This window comes from Gymnogyps californianus, chromosome 11, assembly GCF_018139145.2.
Source record: "Gymnogyps californianus isolate 813 chromosome 11, ASM1813914v2, whole genome shotgun sequence".
Taxonomy (NCBI): Eukaryota; Metazoa; Chordata; class Aves; order Accipitriformes; family Cathartidae; genus Gymnogyps; species Gymnogyps californianus.
Genome location: NC_059481.1, coordinates 2,586,377 through 2,603,337, shown reverse-complemented (window position 1 = coordinate 2,603,337; position 16,961 = coordinate 2,586,377). Strand labels below are relative to the sequence as shown.

General features: G+C 57.2%; 1 protein-coding gene across 1 annotated transcript; it reads right to left on the bottom strand.

Annotated features, from left to right (window-relative positions):
* Positions 1–4: 4 nt before the first annotated feature.
* CLK3 (CDC like kinase 3) lies at positions 5–10,437 on the bottom strand. Its single transcript, XM_050903690.1, has 13 exons — positions 10,416–10,437; positions 9,650–9,798; positions 7,002–7,209; positions 4,700–4,793; positions 4,360–4,426; positions 3,441–3,557; positions 2,788–2,954; positions 2,524–2,618; positions 2,006–2,135; positions 1,446–1,528; positions 1,000–1,079; positions 735–825; positions 5–411 (listed from the first exon to the last, which is right to left on the bottom strand). Exons 2-13 carry the CDS (start codon positions 9,796–9,798, stop codon positions 226–228), a joined length of 1,467 nt encoding a protein of 488 aa, XP_050759647.1. The 5' UTR covers positions 10,416–10,437; the 3' UTR covers positions 5–225.
* Between the last annotated feature and the right edge of the window lie 6,524 nt (positions 10,438–16,961).

Sequence of the window (16,961 nt, the reverse complement as noted above, 5' to 3'; positions counted from 1 at the left end):
GAAGTATCAAACAATAAGAAACACTTTATTTTAACTTTACAACATATAAATAGACAAATCTGTGCTTTCCAATGTAGCTTTTCTTCCCCTCCCCTCCCCAGGGTCCTTGTCGCAGTGCCCCAGCCCCTCTGAACGCTGAGAGAAGAGAGCGAGCGGGGCTGAACTGCAGAGGCTAGACCGAGCCCGTATGTACAAATCCAGCAGGCACCGCACCCTCCCCGGCTGTCATCTGCTCAGGTCCCGGCTGGCGCCTCGACCGCACAGCATCCTTTCCTCTGCAGAGAGGCCAGCAAAGAAGGGATGCAGGAGGGCTTCCGAGAACGTGATCCTCCGGGAAGGGTCGAATTCTAACATCCTCCTCATCAAGTCAAAGAGCTGCGCGTGCTCCAGCGAGTCGTGCAACATGTACGTCTGAAAGAGAAGGGCGGGGGGGAGCACAGAGAGAGGGCGGTAGGACAGGGACCGAACCCTAGGCCCTAGTTTTGTGACACACAGCGAGGCAATGGCTGTCTCCCATCCTAACGTACAGCGTCCCTCCAATTCCCTAGTCCCGCTTCGGCCAGACTAGTAAACTTCTGTTACTGCAGGTGAGAGTTTGGGGCTCTGTAAAAGCCAAGTTATTAAGGGAAATTCCCATCCCTAAGCCCCGCACCGCTGATCTGGGGAAGGGAACGGCACAGCGGTTCAGCCTCGCAACACAGCCAGCCCTCCACCAGCCGCAGAGCAGCACCTACCCGCAGGGGCTTGCAGTTCTCTTGGACGTATCTCCCATCGGACGTGTTCTCATCCCATACTAGGTTCCCATTGTGGAAATATTTTTGCTTCCTGCAAAGGAAAGGCGGCGTTCAGTAAGGCTACTTGTGAGCCACGCTTCCAGCACATCTCCCGTGGTTATACCCATACAGGTGAGACCCGCGGGGAGGACAGAGAATTGGTATCCTGAGTCATGAGCCACAAACAGCTGACTGGACTGCCCGAGTTCAGGAAAGAGGTTCTTACCGAGTTTTGTGGATCATGTGAGATGGAATTGGCCCAAGGATTTTTTCCATCATGACGAGATGCTCACGATTCTCATGGGTCTGCAAAGGAAAAGAGCAATGGTGTGTTAATTCAGAACTTGGAGATCTGATGCCAAAAGGTCTGTCACCTATACAAGTACAGGGGAAGAAGAGACAAGCCTCCGTCAGGAATGATGCAGGTCCTGGCCACCTCTGCTTCCTCTCTTGATTTTTCTCTTCTTCACAGGCACAGTGAAGAAACCAGAAGTGATCTGAACCTTGTCCTTCCAGCAAGGCACGAGTCCTCAAACTGTGAATTTTCCTGGGCTTATTTTCAAACTCAGCTTCTGATTTTTAGTGCCTGATCTGCATTTCCCTTCACCTAAGTTTGAGCCCTTTTAGACGTTAAGGATTCTTAGAGTACAGTGCCTCTTGCAAGAATCATACCTGGAAGAGCGTGAAGCCGCGGTAATACTCAAACAGAATGCAGCCGGTACTCCAGACATCGCATGGCTGTGCCCAGCCCAGCTCTGCAAAGAGAATCAAGTTAACTCTGCGCTCTCAACAAGTGCCACCAGATTGCTGCTAGTTCCTTTGTTGAAACTGCAGGGATTACACAAAGACAGACCTAGAAGTTATCATCTGTGCACTTTCCGGTGCTGCACGCTGGCAAGAGGACCGTCAAGTCTCCCCTAGATGCTTCTGTTTCAGCTTATGCTGACTCTGAGTTCCCCTGGAGCTAATTTGAGCACTTCCCAAGGCTCTCAGGGTTTCCTCAGCTCTCTGCACTCCATGTCAAGGGCCTGCACTATCCACAAATACCTTCCATACAATCAGGACCTCGGCACCACTGAGGTGGTGTTGCAGCAATGCATGGAACAGGTCGTCCCCAAGAACTGGAGTGCTCTCAAGCTGGTTTTCCTCTAGACAGCATCATCCTACTGCATCCCTGGGACAACTGTTCTCCTCCACCCGTCTGAGACGCCCGAAACCCCAGCGGTACTCACCCAGAATCACTTCTGGTGGACGGTAGTGCCGGGTAGCCACGATAGTGGTGTGGTGCTCGTGATCGAAGGTGGCGCTTCCAAAGTCTGCCACGCGAATGCTCGTGTTCCGAATGGATTTCTCCTCACAGCTCTGCAAGCAAACAAGAGGTCCTCAGTGCTTCTAACAGCCTGTTCAGGATTCAGCTCGGCTTTGAGAGGAGCCCTCTGACCCCAGAACTGCCATGTCTGCACTACTAAGCAGAAGGATTATAACTGTGAAGCTCTGAGCTCTTTACATCTCAGATCAGTGTTAAGGAAAGCCACTGAACGCTCCACTTCGTGGACTGGAGCCACTGAAGCAGTCTTAAGGCTTTTAGAAGACATGGGAGAAAGAAGAGGCCCGACTTCCAGTTTGTTCCCACTAAACAGACTCTTCAGGCCCTGTGGGGCATGTACGGAACAGGGAAGATCCGATTTCTGCAGGGAGGGAAAGGCAGGCTATTCCTGACCTATTCACTTCTCTTCTGGACAGAACCCACCTTTTTCTCGTTGTACAGAGTGTCAAAATCTGAGTTGACAAACAAGATGTTTTCTGGCTTGAGGTCAGTGTGAGTCAGCTGGTTGTCGTGTAGAACTGCACAGGTGGCAAAGAGGAGAGAGACAAAAATATCTGTCAGAACCACACACTGAAGCACCCATACAGCTCTGCCCATCCAAGCGCCAAGCCAGCTCCTTCTCAGCTCCCTCCCCGCCCATTCTGGTGAGACGTCGTCGCCCAGCGAGGCTGGCCCTGGGTGACTTACATCTCAAGGCATGGCAGAGCTGGTAGGCCATGTGCCGGATCTGAGGGAGAGGGTATGGCTGGAAGTTATTCTCCTTCAGGAACTCGAAAGTGTTCTTGCCCAGAAGCTCAAAGGCAATGCACATGTGGCCATGGAAGTTGAACCAGTCTGACATCAGGACACACAAGCTGTGCAGAGAGGATGAACCATCATTCAGGGACTCGACAGAACAGTCATTCTCCCTGTTTCTGGCTACTGCAGAAGTGGTTGGTGAGCAAAAGCTCTGAGCCAGCTGACTCAGAAGCACAGTAATCCCTCTGTGCGCACCAGAGCGCTGCCCCCTCCCCACTTTGCTCAACCACCTTTAGATAGAGATCTCCAATTCAAGTGGGACAAGGCAGCAGGTGGTGGTTAGAAAAGTTTTGGTTAATTTTTCCTCGCTATGACCTGGCACGTTAGTTGTTAAAGAGTTTTACGTAAACAAGTGTTCAGTAGAACTAGAGACAGACTCTCTTCTCCCAAAACACAGAGGAATGAGACAGGTTTTCCCCACGCAGGAGGCAAGTAGCAGGTATTTCAGTCCTCAGCCCCGTGTTTCTTTGGGTATCGCCCAAGCAGACCGCTTGTCCGTAAGGACATGGTACTGACTACCCAGGAGTCTTGTAGGAACTTACAATTTGTTCTCCTTGTCCTTCTCTTTGATTTTTTTCAGGACATTGATTTCCAGCCTGGCTGCTTCTCGGTACTTTCCAACGTTTTTTATGATTTTCAGTGCCACCTGAGATTTGCCTCTGTAAGGGAAGAGAGACAGAAGGATGGAGTCAGAGAAAAAGCCTACGTACACATGTCCTCCGTCCACAGAGAGAGGGCACATCCCAGTTACTCCGGTCACGTTTTCATGTGTTAAAAGGCTTAGTCATTTCTGGGTCCCAGCGAAGCTCCCAAGGTCTGCCAAACATTTATGCTGCTTGACCAGTAGTTAATTTGCAGCGAAAGGCTGGGTAACGCTCCAAAGAGAGCTGCAGACAGCTCTGCGAGCACACCGTTTCCTGACACAGCAGTCCGTAAGGTCACTGCGACTCCGGCAGCCACCTCCCCTCTCCAACTGTGCCAGAGAGATTTCTGAGGAGGCAGGAGATCCCAGTGGCTGGGAGCCAGACAAAAGGTCAGGAAGAGACAGGGGTCAAGCGTAATCACAGGAGAGGTTAAAAAAAAAAAGAAAAAAAAAAAAAAAAAGAGAAGTACCCCGGCAGATTAAGAGGTCACTTTCCCCAGCTGCCTGGCCCATCCCTCAGCCGGAGTTCACCGCAGTAGAACAGCCTGTGCCGAAGCCCTCAGCCACTGAACAAACTCCCCTGCTTCCCTTTTAATGCATCAGCCTGCAAACTCGGGGGGGGAGCTGAGGTATGAACCAGGCCCCTTTCCACTTGCTGTAAGAAATAACTTCTACCATAGCGACAAGTGGAAGGTGACACCAGTTTGGTCCGGTGGAGTCCCAGGCAAAACCGGCAGCGTTAATCCTGCCGCGCTTGTGAGCATCTGGGCTTGATGCAGAAGGGACAGACGAGTTATCTGGAAGGGAAGGACGCCCACCTGGCATGGTCCACACACTCCACCACTTTGCCAAAAGTGCCTTCGCCAAGGCTGCCGACGATTTCATCTAGGAGAGAAAACAGGAGTGGACGTGAACTTCAGAGGCTTGGCGAGAGCTGAGGTCCTGCAATTTCACAGCAATAAAATGTCAAAGCAAAAAATGTCTCTCGCTGCTACGCTCTTTAAAACTCAAGTGTCTATTGTCTGCCTCAGGCAATTTACTGGTCAGTCCATTTATAAGCAATAAAACACTAGAGACCCCTCCAGTACAATACGAGAGATCTCGTCTAACATGGGGATAGAAAGTAGAGAGGTAAAGTTTTACGAAAGGTGGCTGTACATCGCTCTTGAAGCCAATCGCCGATCCTGCACACCAGGTGGCCTTCCTTGTCATCTTCCACGCTCCTGCTGCGCTTACTGCTCTGTTGGCTTCTCTGTACACACCGCCCCCCGAAACGGCATACGACCAAGCGCGCACAGCGGGCAGTTCCGAGTGGCAGGATTGTGTTGTCATTCAAAGGTGGAGATGACGGTGCGTCGGTGGTTGGATTTTCCAGATCCCAGCATTTCATAAGGCACACAGCATATATAACGATAGGGATATTGCAAGGGACACGTCAAGACACAAACTAACTTCAAAACAGAAAAGTAATCAACAGCTACAGGTATGTAAAGAAAACTCTCTCATTAGCTACGGCCTCTGGTGCCGCCGCCTCTTAGGCAGGAAAATGCCCCCCTCTTCTCTGAAGGGAAGCAGCAGCTGGGAAGCTCCAGTGTTAAGGTGGCTTGGCTTGGCACCACCGTTCCCCACAGAGGAGCAGCTTCCTCCGCAGCACCGGAGGATGCTGCCAGAGGCACAAGAAGAAGGAGGGCTTTGCCAGAAGAACGTCATTTTCTCCGCTGGCAAACGTGACGCAGGGTATACAAGCTGTCAGTTTGGACAAGCTGTCCAGTAGAAGCCAGAGTAGCAGTTCTCCCTCTGTGCAGCCTGCTCTTTTGTACCTCAGTTAACAGATCGCCAGCTACCCAGAGCCATGTCCTGCCCCGGCTACGAACCAGCCCTTCCCTTCGTGACAGAACCAACTACCACGCTGATCCTAAATCCGTACGCCCGACTGGCTGCCAACAGACCTGGTGTTGCACATCGGCCTCGGGATGCAATTTTAAGCCTGGGAGAACTTTAGGAACAGGACAGTTAAATTAATCCCCAGGGAGCATTTCACTCCGCTTCAGGCATCCACTAAAGGTATGAGGTCACATTCACCCCTGCTACTGCTAGCTTCTACTGGAAAACCAGCCGAACCTTCCTGAAAGGACCCAGGGTCCGCAAAGCAAGCTGCCCTAATTCCTCATCTTTTTCTGTTCACCCTTAAAAATAGTGACAGTCTCTACAGCCAAAGAAATTAATACAAAGCTCTGCATTTCCATGCCCGAGCTTCTGCCAGGCTTCTCTTCTGTGCCCCTCGCCCCCCAGCTAGTCCAAAATAACGAGCTACAATCAAACCCCAAAAGGTCAGCTGAAACGGAGGAGAAGGCAGAGAGGACATTTGAGACAGCTGTGAGACTGCAAAGGATTTAGATCACACCAGCCCAAACCCGCACACCGTTATCATCGCACGCACACACGCAAACCGCACTGGAGCGTTTTCATCATAACCCTGGCTCTTTCTAAAACTCAAATTAAAAAGTCAACTGGAAAGAAAGAAAAGGAGGAAAGCAAGAGACTGTCAGAAGCTCCCAGCCATGCAGATATCCACTACAACTGCAGGGATCAGGACTCGGTCATTGAGTTGTAATAACATTTAAAAGCAACAAACGTGTGAAAGATGGAAATGTTCCTTACAGGAGAGAAGCAGTGAAGCAGAGACATTTGGTCTGATACCTCACAACACTTCCAGGGTATTCCCGGTCCCGGGACCAGCCTCCCCACCCAGTGCCAAATATTCCCTGTTAATCCTTGAAAGGAATACTATGTTTCAGGGTGGAAAACAGGGAAGTTTTCAGAGAAGCTGAAATCCAAGGACACTCGTGTAGAAATAGGCAAAGAGGACACGTGCATACCCTCAGAAGGAGGAAGCCTTTCTCTAAGTACAGTGGGACAGAGGTTAATAACCACAGGGCTAACGACTCGGGAGAACCAGGCTGATGGATCCCATCTGGTACGGGATCCTGGCACAACGTCAAATCGCCATGCCTTCACAGGAGCGCTCCGTACCACCGCTGCATACCAAACCCCCCCCCCCGAGACGCGGCAGCGGTCTGCAGAAGTGAAGCCCTGGCCACGTATAAACCTGAACAACGACCGATTCCCAGCAGCCAGGCTGGCCTGCGGCCGAGGCTCGCCCTCGTTACCCTATCACGTGTGCGCCATTTGAAGCTTTCCCTCATCCCCTCCCCGGCCGTAAAGAATACCGCTGAGTTTCCTCACGTAATAAGGCTACAGGGGCTGGACTAGTAAAAACCAATAGCTACAAACGCTTCCCGCTTAACAAGACACAGATTTTGGACTATACGTTCCACATAATGAAAACAAACACAAAAAAATGGGATTAGAGGTACTCACCCAGAGTGTTCAGAGCTGAAAGGAGGTAAGAACAGTTAAAACCCTGAACAATCCTGAACTCGTTCTGGCTGCTACTCACCGAGGAGGCACTGCTACAAGACCTGGTCCTGCGTTTCCGGCAGTGATGCTGATGCTTCTTTGGACGGTGCTGCTCTCGGCCTCTGGATCGCCGCCAGTTTCGCGAGCGGGTCGAGTAATAGTCCTCTCCAAAAGACGGGCTTCGGTCTTCAAATCTGTAGGCGTCGCTGTCCCGCCTGTATCTCCTGTGATAAGGCATCCTGTCATGGCTGTAGCACAAACAGGAACACGTTTATAAGCCTGGAAAAGCACGAAAGGCAGAGTCCTGCTGAAACTAAGTGCTCTTGCTCCCACTGCCTGGTGGCAGGGAAACAACAGCAAGCGTCCTAGCTTCAAACCACCCCTCCAGCGGGGCTCAGACACTGACCACTTCTCAGATAAGAAAAAGGAGAAAGTTTGCAAGAGAAAGCGGTGTGGCGGGGGGGAAACCACCCACTTAGAGCTCGATCTGAGCTGCCTACCTCATCCGAGCCACCTCCGCCACCATACGCAAGTGTTTTTCTAACATCCCTTCTCCTCCCGCAGGAAGGTCTCTCATTAGTTCTTAAATAAACGAGAACTGAGGCCAGCAGCGGTGCTCCAGTCATCACCCCAGGGGCGACTGGAGTCCCCTAAACACCAAGCCTTCGGTGTACACATGCACACCAGCTCAACAGATGATTAGCAAAGAGCCAGAAGGAAAATTTGGTCTCCACAGCACAGGCAAGCTCCCGTGCCTCTGGCGACAACCGAGGGCTGCAAGTATCCGAGGGAAACTTTTGGCCAAGCTCATCTGTGCCCAGGGAAGGGCCAGAAGACCTCAGACAAAGCTCCCCTGTGTGAGTATTTACAAGCTGGCGTCGCACACGCAGTTCTAGGTACCGTGTGTGCGCATTATCCACGACAGCGGCTCTCCCTGCCCCACGCTCGATTAGCGAGCATCTGCGAGCTGCAAGTGCCTCAAGCTAGGGCTGCGATCCTGCAGCTCCTGCCTTTTGCTCTGCAGGTCCACGCGCTTCCTTGGCAGCACTGTTATGGTATCTCTCTTAAACTGGACAGCAAAAACGGCATCGCTTAGCAGCGGCCTGCTTCTGCCCCCAAAAGCACGACTGTCTTCTCCACCCCAACTGTTCCACTTGGTGTAATAAAACAGCTTCCACTACAAGTCTTGCTTCACACGTCATTCAGTGAGAAGCCGCGTTTTAGGTAGAAGATGTTAGAACTCAGAAATAAGAGCAGCGTGTTGGCTTTCCAACGATGAACAGCAGCATTCTGGGCACGCGCCGGGCCAGGTCAATGCTGTCACCTAGCTGACAGCAAGGGCAACGGCTTCGCCAACCAAGACCTCGCTGCAGCTGCTTCAGTCCGGAAACAGGAACTTGTGTTGTTTGCGCCTCTCTGCTTTGGCAACAATTAGCTCTCTCGCTGACAGCTTAACGGGACGCAGGAACGCGTGCGGTGGTTCATCTCATCTTGGATCAAGAATAACATTTCAAACTGCCTGCCAAGACAGCAGCGGCTCTAGGTCACCGCTGAACTATGCAAAACACAAAGACACCCCCCCGCCACGGCTCTGTTCCAACATCGATACTCAACTCCAAACACACCTTTGTGAAACTTCAGTGTGTACTTTAAGATACAGAGGAATCAGAAATAACAACCTGTAGGACTCAAATACAGAGGAGATCAGTGAACCTGTGAGAGTCTCAGAGCCTGAGACTAAAGGGGCAAGAAGGTTTTCATCTAGCAAAAGCCTGTTTTCATCCAAATCTGTCCTACATAACCCAATCAGATGAAAAAATGACCCCATTGTGTGCGTCAGCTGCATTTCACAATCCGCTTCCTTCAAGTAAATTAAAGCCAGGCTCAGAAAAGAAATTAATCTGTAGAACATTGCAGGAATTTAAAGATGAACTCAGCTCCCTTCTGGCTGCACCTGCCCTGGTCACCCAGTGGAACCGCACCAGCTCCGGTACCCCCGAGCAGCGAGGACCGCCAGCCTGTTTCGGTGGCACAGCCCGAGGTGTCAGCAGGCTGCTCCCCATCAGCGCTCCCGCCTCTATTCCAGAACCCTCGCCGCAGCTCCTGTTATCAGAGGCCTTATCCACCCCGCTTCCAGTACCTAATTGTCCCTGTGGAAACGCTGAACAAAGAGAGGATCAAAGGTAAAATCCAGAGCCGAAGCAGGAAAGATCAGTTAGCGATGTTCAGATCCTTTCTGAGGGCGTAGGTGAGGGAAAAGTATTGTTACTTTAAATCTGATTTGTAATGCTTTCAGAAGGAAGCGGGTTATCGGGAGAGAAAGACTTTAATGCCTCCACAGCATGAGAACTGGGAAACGTGATTCCAGGGCAGGCTGTTCTCCCTCATTAATATTAAAGACGTCGCTTTGGGAAGAACTTTTGGCTAGATGCAGAGGCAGAAACGCGTAAGGGAAGGCACACACAATTACACCCTTTACTTCCATCCCCGGGATTTACAGGTTTAAAGCTGATCCGCAGTCAGGAAATGAAAGCTGCCGCCGCTCAGCGCTAGCTCCAAAACTCGATCGGAATCGAGGACGAGGGTTTATTAGATAACCGTCCCTGCTCGCTCCCCCCCTGCCAGAGCGGCTGCTGGCAGGCAGGCAGGCAGGCCGGCAGGCCTCCCTCTGACCAAACCCGCTCTTACCTTCTCGATCGCGATCTCCTGGGGAGATCCCTCCGGGGTGGGTATCGCAGCCTCCCCTCGTAGTCTCTGCTACGAGACCTCTTCCTCTTCCACCTGTGACCCAGGTAGCTCTCCTGCTCCGGGGACCGGTACCTCTTACAGTGATGCATCTGAGGAGACAAGAGGTTTCCGACTCTTAAAGCCCGAACCCCTCGGCGCTTCGCCCGCTCCCTGAAGGAGGCGAGGGCCTTCCCACCCCCCAGGCCCCGAACCCGACGGGTGCGGACAGAGAGCACCCCAAAGGGCGCAGGCCGGCGCGGCCAGGGCCGCCGTGCAAACCCCCACCCGCGGTGAAGGACGAGAGCCCCGCTGCCCAGCCCCAGCGGGCAGCCAGCCCCAGCAGCGTTAAAGGTTTTGAGCTGGAGGCCTCCCCGCGGGAAGCGGCGGGTTTCGGACAACGTTCCCGGTTATGTCCCCGCTGCCCCCGTGCAACAACCCGGGTACAAACCGGTTCCACCGCCCCTGACCCGCGGACGCGTCGCCTGCGATAACCGTTTGGCAGGGGGGTGCCCGAGGGACCGGAACCGGAGAGCTCAGGGCCGAGGCACCGCTGCCCCCGCCGGGACGCCATCCCCTCCGGGGCTACGCGTACGACACCGGGGCGCTGCGGCTGGGCCCAGGCCCAGGCCCGGCCCGGTCCCCTCCCGCCCCGCGGAGGCCTCGCCGGCCGCCGTCACCGACCGCCCCAGCCCCGCTCCGCGCCCCCGGGCCGGCCCCGCTGGCTCACCGCCCCTCCGCGCCCCTCCGCGCCGCGCTCGGCGGCTGCGGCCCGGCCCGGCCCGGCCCCACCGGCCCACCAGCGCCAGCGCCGCCGCTCCCGCTCCCACTTCCGCTTCCGGCGCCGCCCGCCCCTCCCCGCGCAGCCGGAGCGGCTCCGCCCCGGGGCGCTCCCGGCCGCCTCTCGGTGCCCCGGAGGTCGCGGTTAACCCCTGCCGCGCCGGGCCGGGCCGCGCCGGGTCGGCCGTTATGAACGGGCCTGCACGGCGGGGACGGGGAGCCGCGGCCTGCCTCGGCACGGCCCTCCGCACTTCACCGCGGCCTGCCTCGCCGGGGCCTTCCTCACCGGGGCCTTCCTCACCCTCAACATGGCCTGCCTCCCCGTGGTCTGCCTCACCATGGCCTTCCTCACCATGGCCTACCTCACTGTGGCCTTCCTCACCCTCAACATGGCCTGCCTCCCCGTGGTCTGCCTCACCATGGCCTTCCTCACCATGGCCTACCTCACTGTGGCCATCCTCACCCTCAACATGGCCTTCCTCCCCGTGGTCTGCCTCACCAAGGCCTTCCTCACCATGGCCTACCTCACTGTGGCCATCTTCACCCTCAACATGGCCTGCCTCCCCGTGGTCTGCCTCACCATGGCCTTCCTCACCATGGCTTACCTCACTGTGGCCATCCTCACCCTCAACATGGCCTTCCTCCCCGTGGTCTGACTCACCATGGCCTTCCTCACCATGGCCATCCTCAGCCTCAACATGGCCTTCATCCCTGTGGTCTGCCTCGCCGTGACCTTCCTCACCCTGGCCATCCTCACCCTGGCCATCCTCACCATGGCCATCCTCAGCCTCAACATGGCCTTCATCCCTGTGGTCTGCCTCGCCATGACCTTCCTCACCCTGGCCATCCTCACCCTGACTTTCTTCACCATGGCCATCCTCACCATGGCCATCCTCACCGTGGCCTTCCTCACTGCAGCTATCCTCACCGTGGCCATCCTCACCCCAGCCTTCCTTGCCATGGCCTTCCTCACCATGACGATCCTCACAATGATAATCCTCGCCACGGCCTCCCTCGCCATGACGATCCTCGCCACGATGACCCTCGCCATGGTCTTCCTCGCCATGACGATCCTCACAATGACGATCCTCACCACGGCCTCCTTCGCCGTGACGATCCTCGCCACGATGACCCTCGCCATGGTCTGCGTCACTGGGGCCCACGCTCCTTCCCTCCCCACGGGCTCTGCAGACCCTCTCCTTCCACCAAACGGGGCTGAGAGCCACCGTTGTCCCCGCGGGGACCTGCCCTTGGGGCTGGAGATGGGTCACGGCCAGAGGGGTGAGGAGCTGGTGGAAGAGGGTCGGTGTCCAGTTAATCTGCGTGGAGAGAGGGCCTCAGCCCTGTGTATTTACTAATTAGCACCACGCAGGGGTTACATGAGTGGGGCTTTGCTCCCTCCTGCCCCACGAGCCGGTGACCATCCTCTCCCACCGCTCTGGAGGACAGTTCTTGCTCCTAAAGCCAGACCACGCTGAGACCCCTGGTTGCAGGAGAGGGTCCTGAGCATGGGTGATCCAAGCCACCTTCTTGGCCGTGGTCACCTCCGTCCTGCTCACCTGCATGACGGTGAACTCCAAGGACAGCTCTTGCTGCTGGATGTCCCCAGCGGGGAGGCTGAAGAGGAAGGGCACGTTCCAGGCGGGGTTGTAGCCACTGATGGACTTGGTCTCCTTGGTGTCGATGACGTGGCCGTTGTGGTAAAGGTGGATGATGACGTGGTGGCCTGGAAATGGAGACGGAGCCTTGGTGAGAGGGACCTGCTCTGGACACAAACCGGGGAGGGAGGCTGGAGGTTTGTGAGCCAGATTCCTGCACGGCATGGGCAGCCAAATTTGGGGTGCCCGGGGGGGCTACAAGACCTCCACGGGGCTCTGCGGAGCTGTGGGGAGAGGACAGAGAGGTGCTGGCCATCTTGGTTGCACCTACCCCTCCCTGGTCGGGAGCAAGGACCTCCAAAGTCCTCAGCTCACATCCCTGCCCATGTCCCAGGCTTCACATGAGCTGGGAGAGCCAGAGATGACAACAGCCAGCAGGACAGAAAGCCACATGCTATTTTTTTTACCATAAATATGTATATTTTAAGCATTTGGGGGCCATATAGGACATATATAGATCCTAGCTGCGCTACCTCCACTCGTTTTGCTTAGAAAAGAGAAGTTCAAGAGGAAATAAGACTATCTGCCAAGCAAAAAGAGGGGAAGCCATTCCCTGTGCCCACCTGGGCATCTCCTCGCCCCCCGTCCAAGCCCGGTGCCCTACCTGGCGTGCCCAGCACGCACAAGAGCCGGCCCAGGAACTCTGCCTTGCGGACCAGCACCTTGATGCGGCTGGCCAGAGCTTGGTACTGGAGGAGAAGGAAGAGCTGGCCGAGGGATTTGGGCGGGAAGGAGAGGACGCTGCGGCTCGTGGCGTGGGCGCTGAGGCACTGCGATGAGATGAGAGAGCGGGAGACGCCGTGAAACCTTCTCCAACCTCATCCAGCCCCTCCAACTCAGGGATGCTTGTCTCCCACCTACGCTACGGGTGGGTCAAGAATGGGTAAAAATGAGTCAAGAAGGTGAATTTGATGCTTACCATCACCGCAAGGATGGTGCCAGCTCTGCATTTACCCCTTCCACCCTGGCACCCCCATCCACAGCGAAGCCCCCGAGCTGAGATGCTGCCAGTCGCTACGGTTGATGGATATTAATTGTGGGCAGCTCATGAGCCTGCACCAGAAGGGAGGACACTGCGGGGATGGGGGGCTGCTGGCTCAGTCCCTTCAATCCCTCCCGCTGCCTCCTGCCGGGGTGATGCTTGGAGGAGGCTCTGGCTCTCGCCGTGGAATTTTAGGGCTCTGAGACCGAGCAGACCTCAGCCAAAACACGAGGACAACCCCTCCCGCTGGAGACCGCTGCCTTCCTGACCTTTCTGAGCTTGGTTTTGGTGCTCGACAGCTCCCAGCTGTAGCTAGAAGATGCCTGGGGGTCCCAGGCGGCCCCAGCACAGAGGAAGAGGACTTCTCCCACGAAGGAGTCCTTGAGGCTGCGAAACCTGGTGTAGACGGTGAAGCGCAGGGTGAAGCTCCTCAGCTCCTCCAGGCTGTACCGGCCGAACCGGCATGGCTCCCGGTGGGCAGGGGGGAGGCTGCCGTACTGCAGTGCCGTGTGCCGGGACACCGGGAGCTGCGGCAGCAGGAACACCTTGACGTAGGAGGCCTGGCTGCCCTGCAGCCTCTTGGGCGGATGAGAGACGCCGAGGACCGTCATGGTGAGCGTGGCCTCGGCCGGCGAGTAGAACAAGCCGCAGTGGAGCTGGGGACGCTCCGTGGGGCCGATGCCGGAGGGCAGCGGGGTGGGGGGTCCCGGGATGGGGTGGACCAGCGGGCTCTCCTCATGGCAGAGGAGGTTGGCTCCGGAGATGATGCAACGGCACTGCCACGCTCCCGCCGGCTTTGGGGAGAAGGGGAGGCTGGGCAAGGAGGCTCTGCCGTGGAGCAAACCCCCGCGGGGTGCCGGCGATGCCGCGGGACCCTCTTTCACCTGGGCACCCAGCACCTCTCCTGCCACCTCTTCGTAGTGCCGCTGGACGGGCACCGGCACCATCCCGGCAGGCAGAGCAGGTCCCAGCTCCACCGTCGCCCACTCCCAGCCGAGGCGGGGGCCTGGGTGCCGCCGGTGCTGCCAGCACACGGCACAGCCCGGGAGGGTGCTGAGGCAGAGCGGGGCCAGCCCCGTGCTGAGGAAGACCTACAAATGCACTGGAGAGAGATGGGCACCGTTACCGTGGCGGATCTCGCCAGGGCGGCACCACCGTGGCTCTCCATGGAGGATGGAGCAACGGCGAAGAGCAAGACCTGGGTGCCCAGCTCCCCTGCCATGCCTGTCAGCCGCCCCCCATCTTTGCAAGCTGGGATTGAGCATCCCAAAGCCAGAAGGTGGGAGAGGAACCGGCGGGGCCAAGGGCCGTGCTCGGCATCTGCGGGCACGGGCAGCCTGACGTCAGGCCGGCTCTGACGAGGCTCAAACAAACCCGGCCTCGCCCCGGGGACGATAAGGGCTGTGGAAAAAGTGGCTTTGATCAGCCCCGCTGCCGGGCTTGACGCAGGTTGGGCACGACCGACGATTAGCCGCTTGCGTGGCGGGGGCAAGAAACGGGCAGGGAGGCACCGGTGCCGCTAGAAGGGAGCGGGGGCACCCGCAAGGGGGGGATTTGGGGGTGTCCCAGCTGGATTCAAAGCGGCGGCAGTCCCTGAGGTGTTATATACCCAAGCCTGGCCCCAAAAGAGGGGGAACCTCCTCCCCGAGCTGTGCCCAGAGGACCGGCGTCCTGCGGGCGATGAGCTGGGCTTTTTCCCTCCCGGCGGGGATGCCCACGGGGTTTCGGGCTCCCCGGCAGCTGAGCAGGGTGGCATCTCTGCACGTTGGTCATTTAAGGACCAGGGAACCAAACTCCTGGACATCAGGGCTGAAGTTTCTTAGGAAACTTGGGTTTCAGAGGCGGGCAACAAGCGCCGATGCAAATGTCGCTGTGCCAGTGCAAAGCCTCCCCGTGCCTGGAGCTGGCTTCGCCTCCAGCCCTGCAGCGAGGGATTATGGAGAACAGGGTCCGGACAAAGCTCTGCCGGAGCCTGCGCCGGGTTCAATAAAGGGATCTTAATGTTTGAAAGAGAAAAGCGAGCGGTGTCTCACGCCGTGGGGCTGGGCTTTCCTACCCAGATGCTTTAATCCGCGCTGGGCTCTCTTTAGCCCTTTGTTATTTGTTAGGGAAGCGAGGTTGTGGCTGGGATGAGCGGTGAATGGCGGCATTTAGGGGAGGGATGGAGGGAAGGGGGTTGGGATGTGAACTTGCCTGGAGGATTATATTCCAGCCCAAACAACGGCTGCCAATGCCGGCGGTCATCCAGCCCTGGGAAAGCATGTTGGGAGGGCTGGAGCGTGGCCACCCTGGGCGTACAGACCCACATTGGTCTATAGGGTGAAGCGGGGAAGGTGTATCGGATCCCTTTGGGTGCCTGCTTTTGGGTGCTGGGGCAGCCGGGCTGGAGGCTGCTGCACAGGGACCTGCTGCATCAAGCAGGTAACGGGGCTGGAGGCTGGGAGGGCTGCAGGGACATCCCAGACCTTGGCGGTGAGGTTGGGGTGGCCACCACGGAGCCCCCCTCTCACCTGAGACCAGGTCTCTGAGCACCCCTGGAGCCGGGGGGAGAACCCCCCCGCCCACCCGGCACCTTCCCACCTCCGATTTTAAGGCTGCCGGTGGATAAACCCGACAGGAATGCGCACCAGGGGTGTTTGCTCCCCGCGCATTGCCAGAACCCACCTTACCTGCGTCGGGCATCTGGCTTTTAAGGCCAGAGGCGAGGGCAGGCGAGTCCTGGAGCCGTCTCAGCTGAGCTCACGCGGGGAAAAGTTGGAGCTGGGAAAAGCCGAACCCGCCGGTGGGCAGGAGGGGAGGAAACGCGGGGCGGAAAGGCTCTGCCTTCACCTGCCCACCGCCCGGTTAGGCTGGGACCGGAGCTCAGGCTCTCCTCCGATAACTGGGATCCTCGGGGTGCTGGGGGGGGGGGGGCGTAAAACATAGGCCTGGCTCTTCTCGTACAGCGTGGACTGAAATCAGGAGAGACACCACAGGCAGCTGAATTGTGCGGCTCGGGTGCTGTGCGAGCAGGCGGCTCTTCTGCACCCATCAGCAAGCGTGCTAGTCCATCCTCTGCAGAGAGGCAGCGGGGATGCTCAAAGCAGAGGCAGCTTGCTGGTTTACAGCATCCCGCCCCAGCCACCGGGCACAGCGAGGAAGCCCAAGGCCGATCTGAGCACCGGGAGGCCGTGCCGGTGTCTGCCGCAGCCCCGGCACAGCCACCGCTGTCGGATGGGTGTCTGACAGCCGTGCGTGGGTCTCCCCTGCAGGCAGATGCTGATGGAAGAGCCGGTGGGCAGCGTGGGCAGGGTGCAGGCAGGAGGGGAGAGGTTTCCAGCTCCATGGCGTGGGGATGCTGGGGATGGGGCAAGTTTGGTGGGAGGACGGGGAAGGTGGCACGCCAGGCCCCATCCCAGCGGCCAAAGCAAACGCAGGCACCAGGGCATCGGGAACGCTGGTACGAAAAGGGCTGGAAACCAGTTCCTCTCCAACCGCAGAACTGGTTCAATGACTGGTGCTGTGTAAATAGCAAACCTGTTGGGAAGCATTACATGGCCTTTTTGTGCGGGCGAGGCGGCGACACGGGGGGGATTTGGGAGAGCGGCTCCTGCCCCAGCCTGGCCCTGGCGGAGCCGGGTAAGGGACCCAGGGCAGGTACGGCTGCAGCTCCGAGCCCTTCAGCAGCAGCCGGGAAAGGAGAGCCAGCGTAACTCCTCCGTTTGGTGCCTGCTCTCCCACAGAGCTGGGCGGAGGGGTTTCCCAGCCAGCATCCTACCTGGAAGCCCGATCATTTCACCCCACAGGTACCCAGCTCATTTCTAGCCACCACTCCAAAACCGCATCACGCCAGCCCAGGTTTACAGCCCAGTTCTCC

Excerpts from the sequence above, each read along its gene's own strand:
- CLK3 (XM_050903690.1), bottom strand. The coding sequence starts at position 9,798 with ATGCATCACTGTAAGAGGTACCGGTCCCCGGAGCAGGAGAGCTACCTG. Across the intron at positions 7,210-9,649 it reads AGGAGATCGCGATCGAGAAG|CCATGACAGGATGCCTTATC; the intron begins GTAAGAGCGGGT and ends TTTGTGCTACAG. Across the intron at positions 826-999 it reads CACATGATCCACAAAACTCG|GAAGCAAAAATATTTCCACA; the intron begins GTAAGAACCTCT and ends TTTCCTTTGCAG.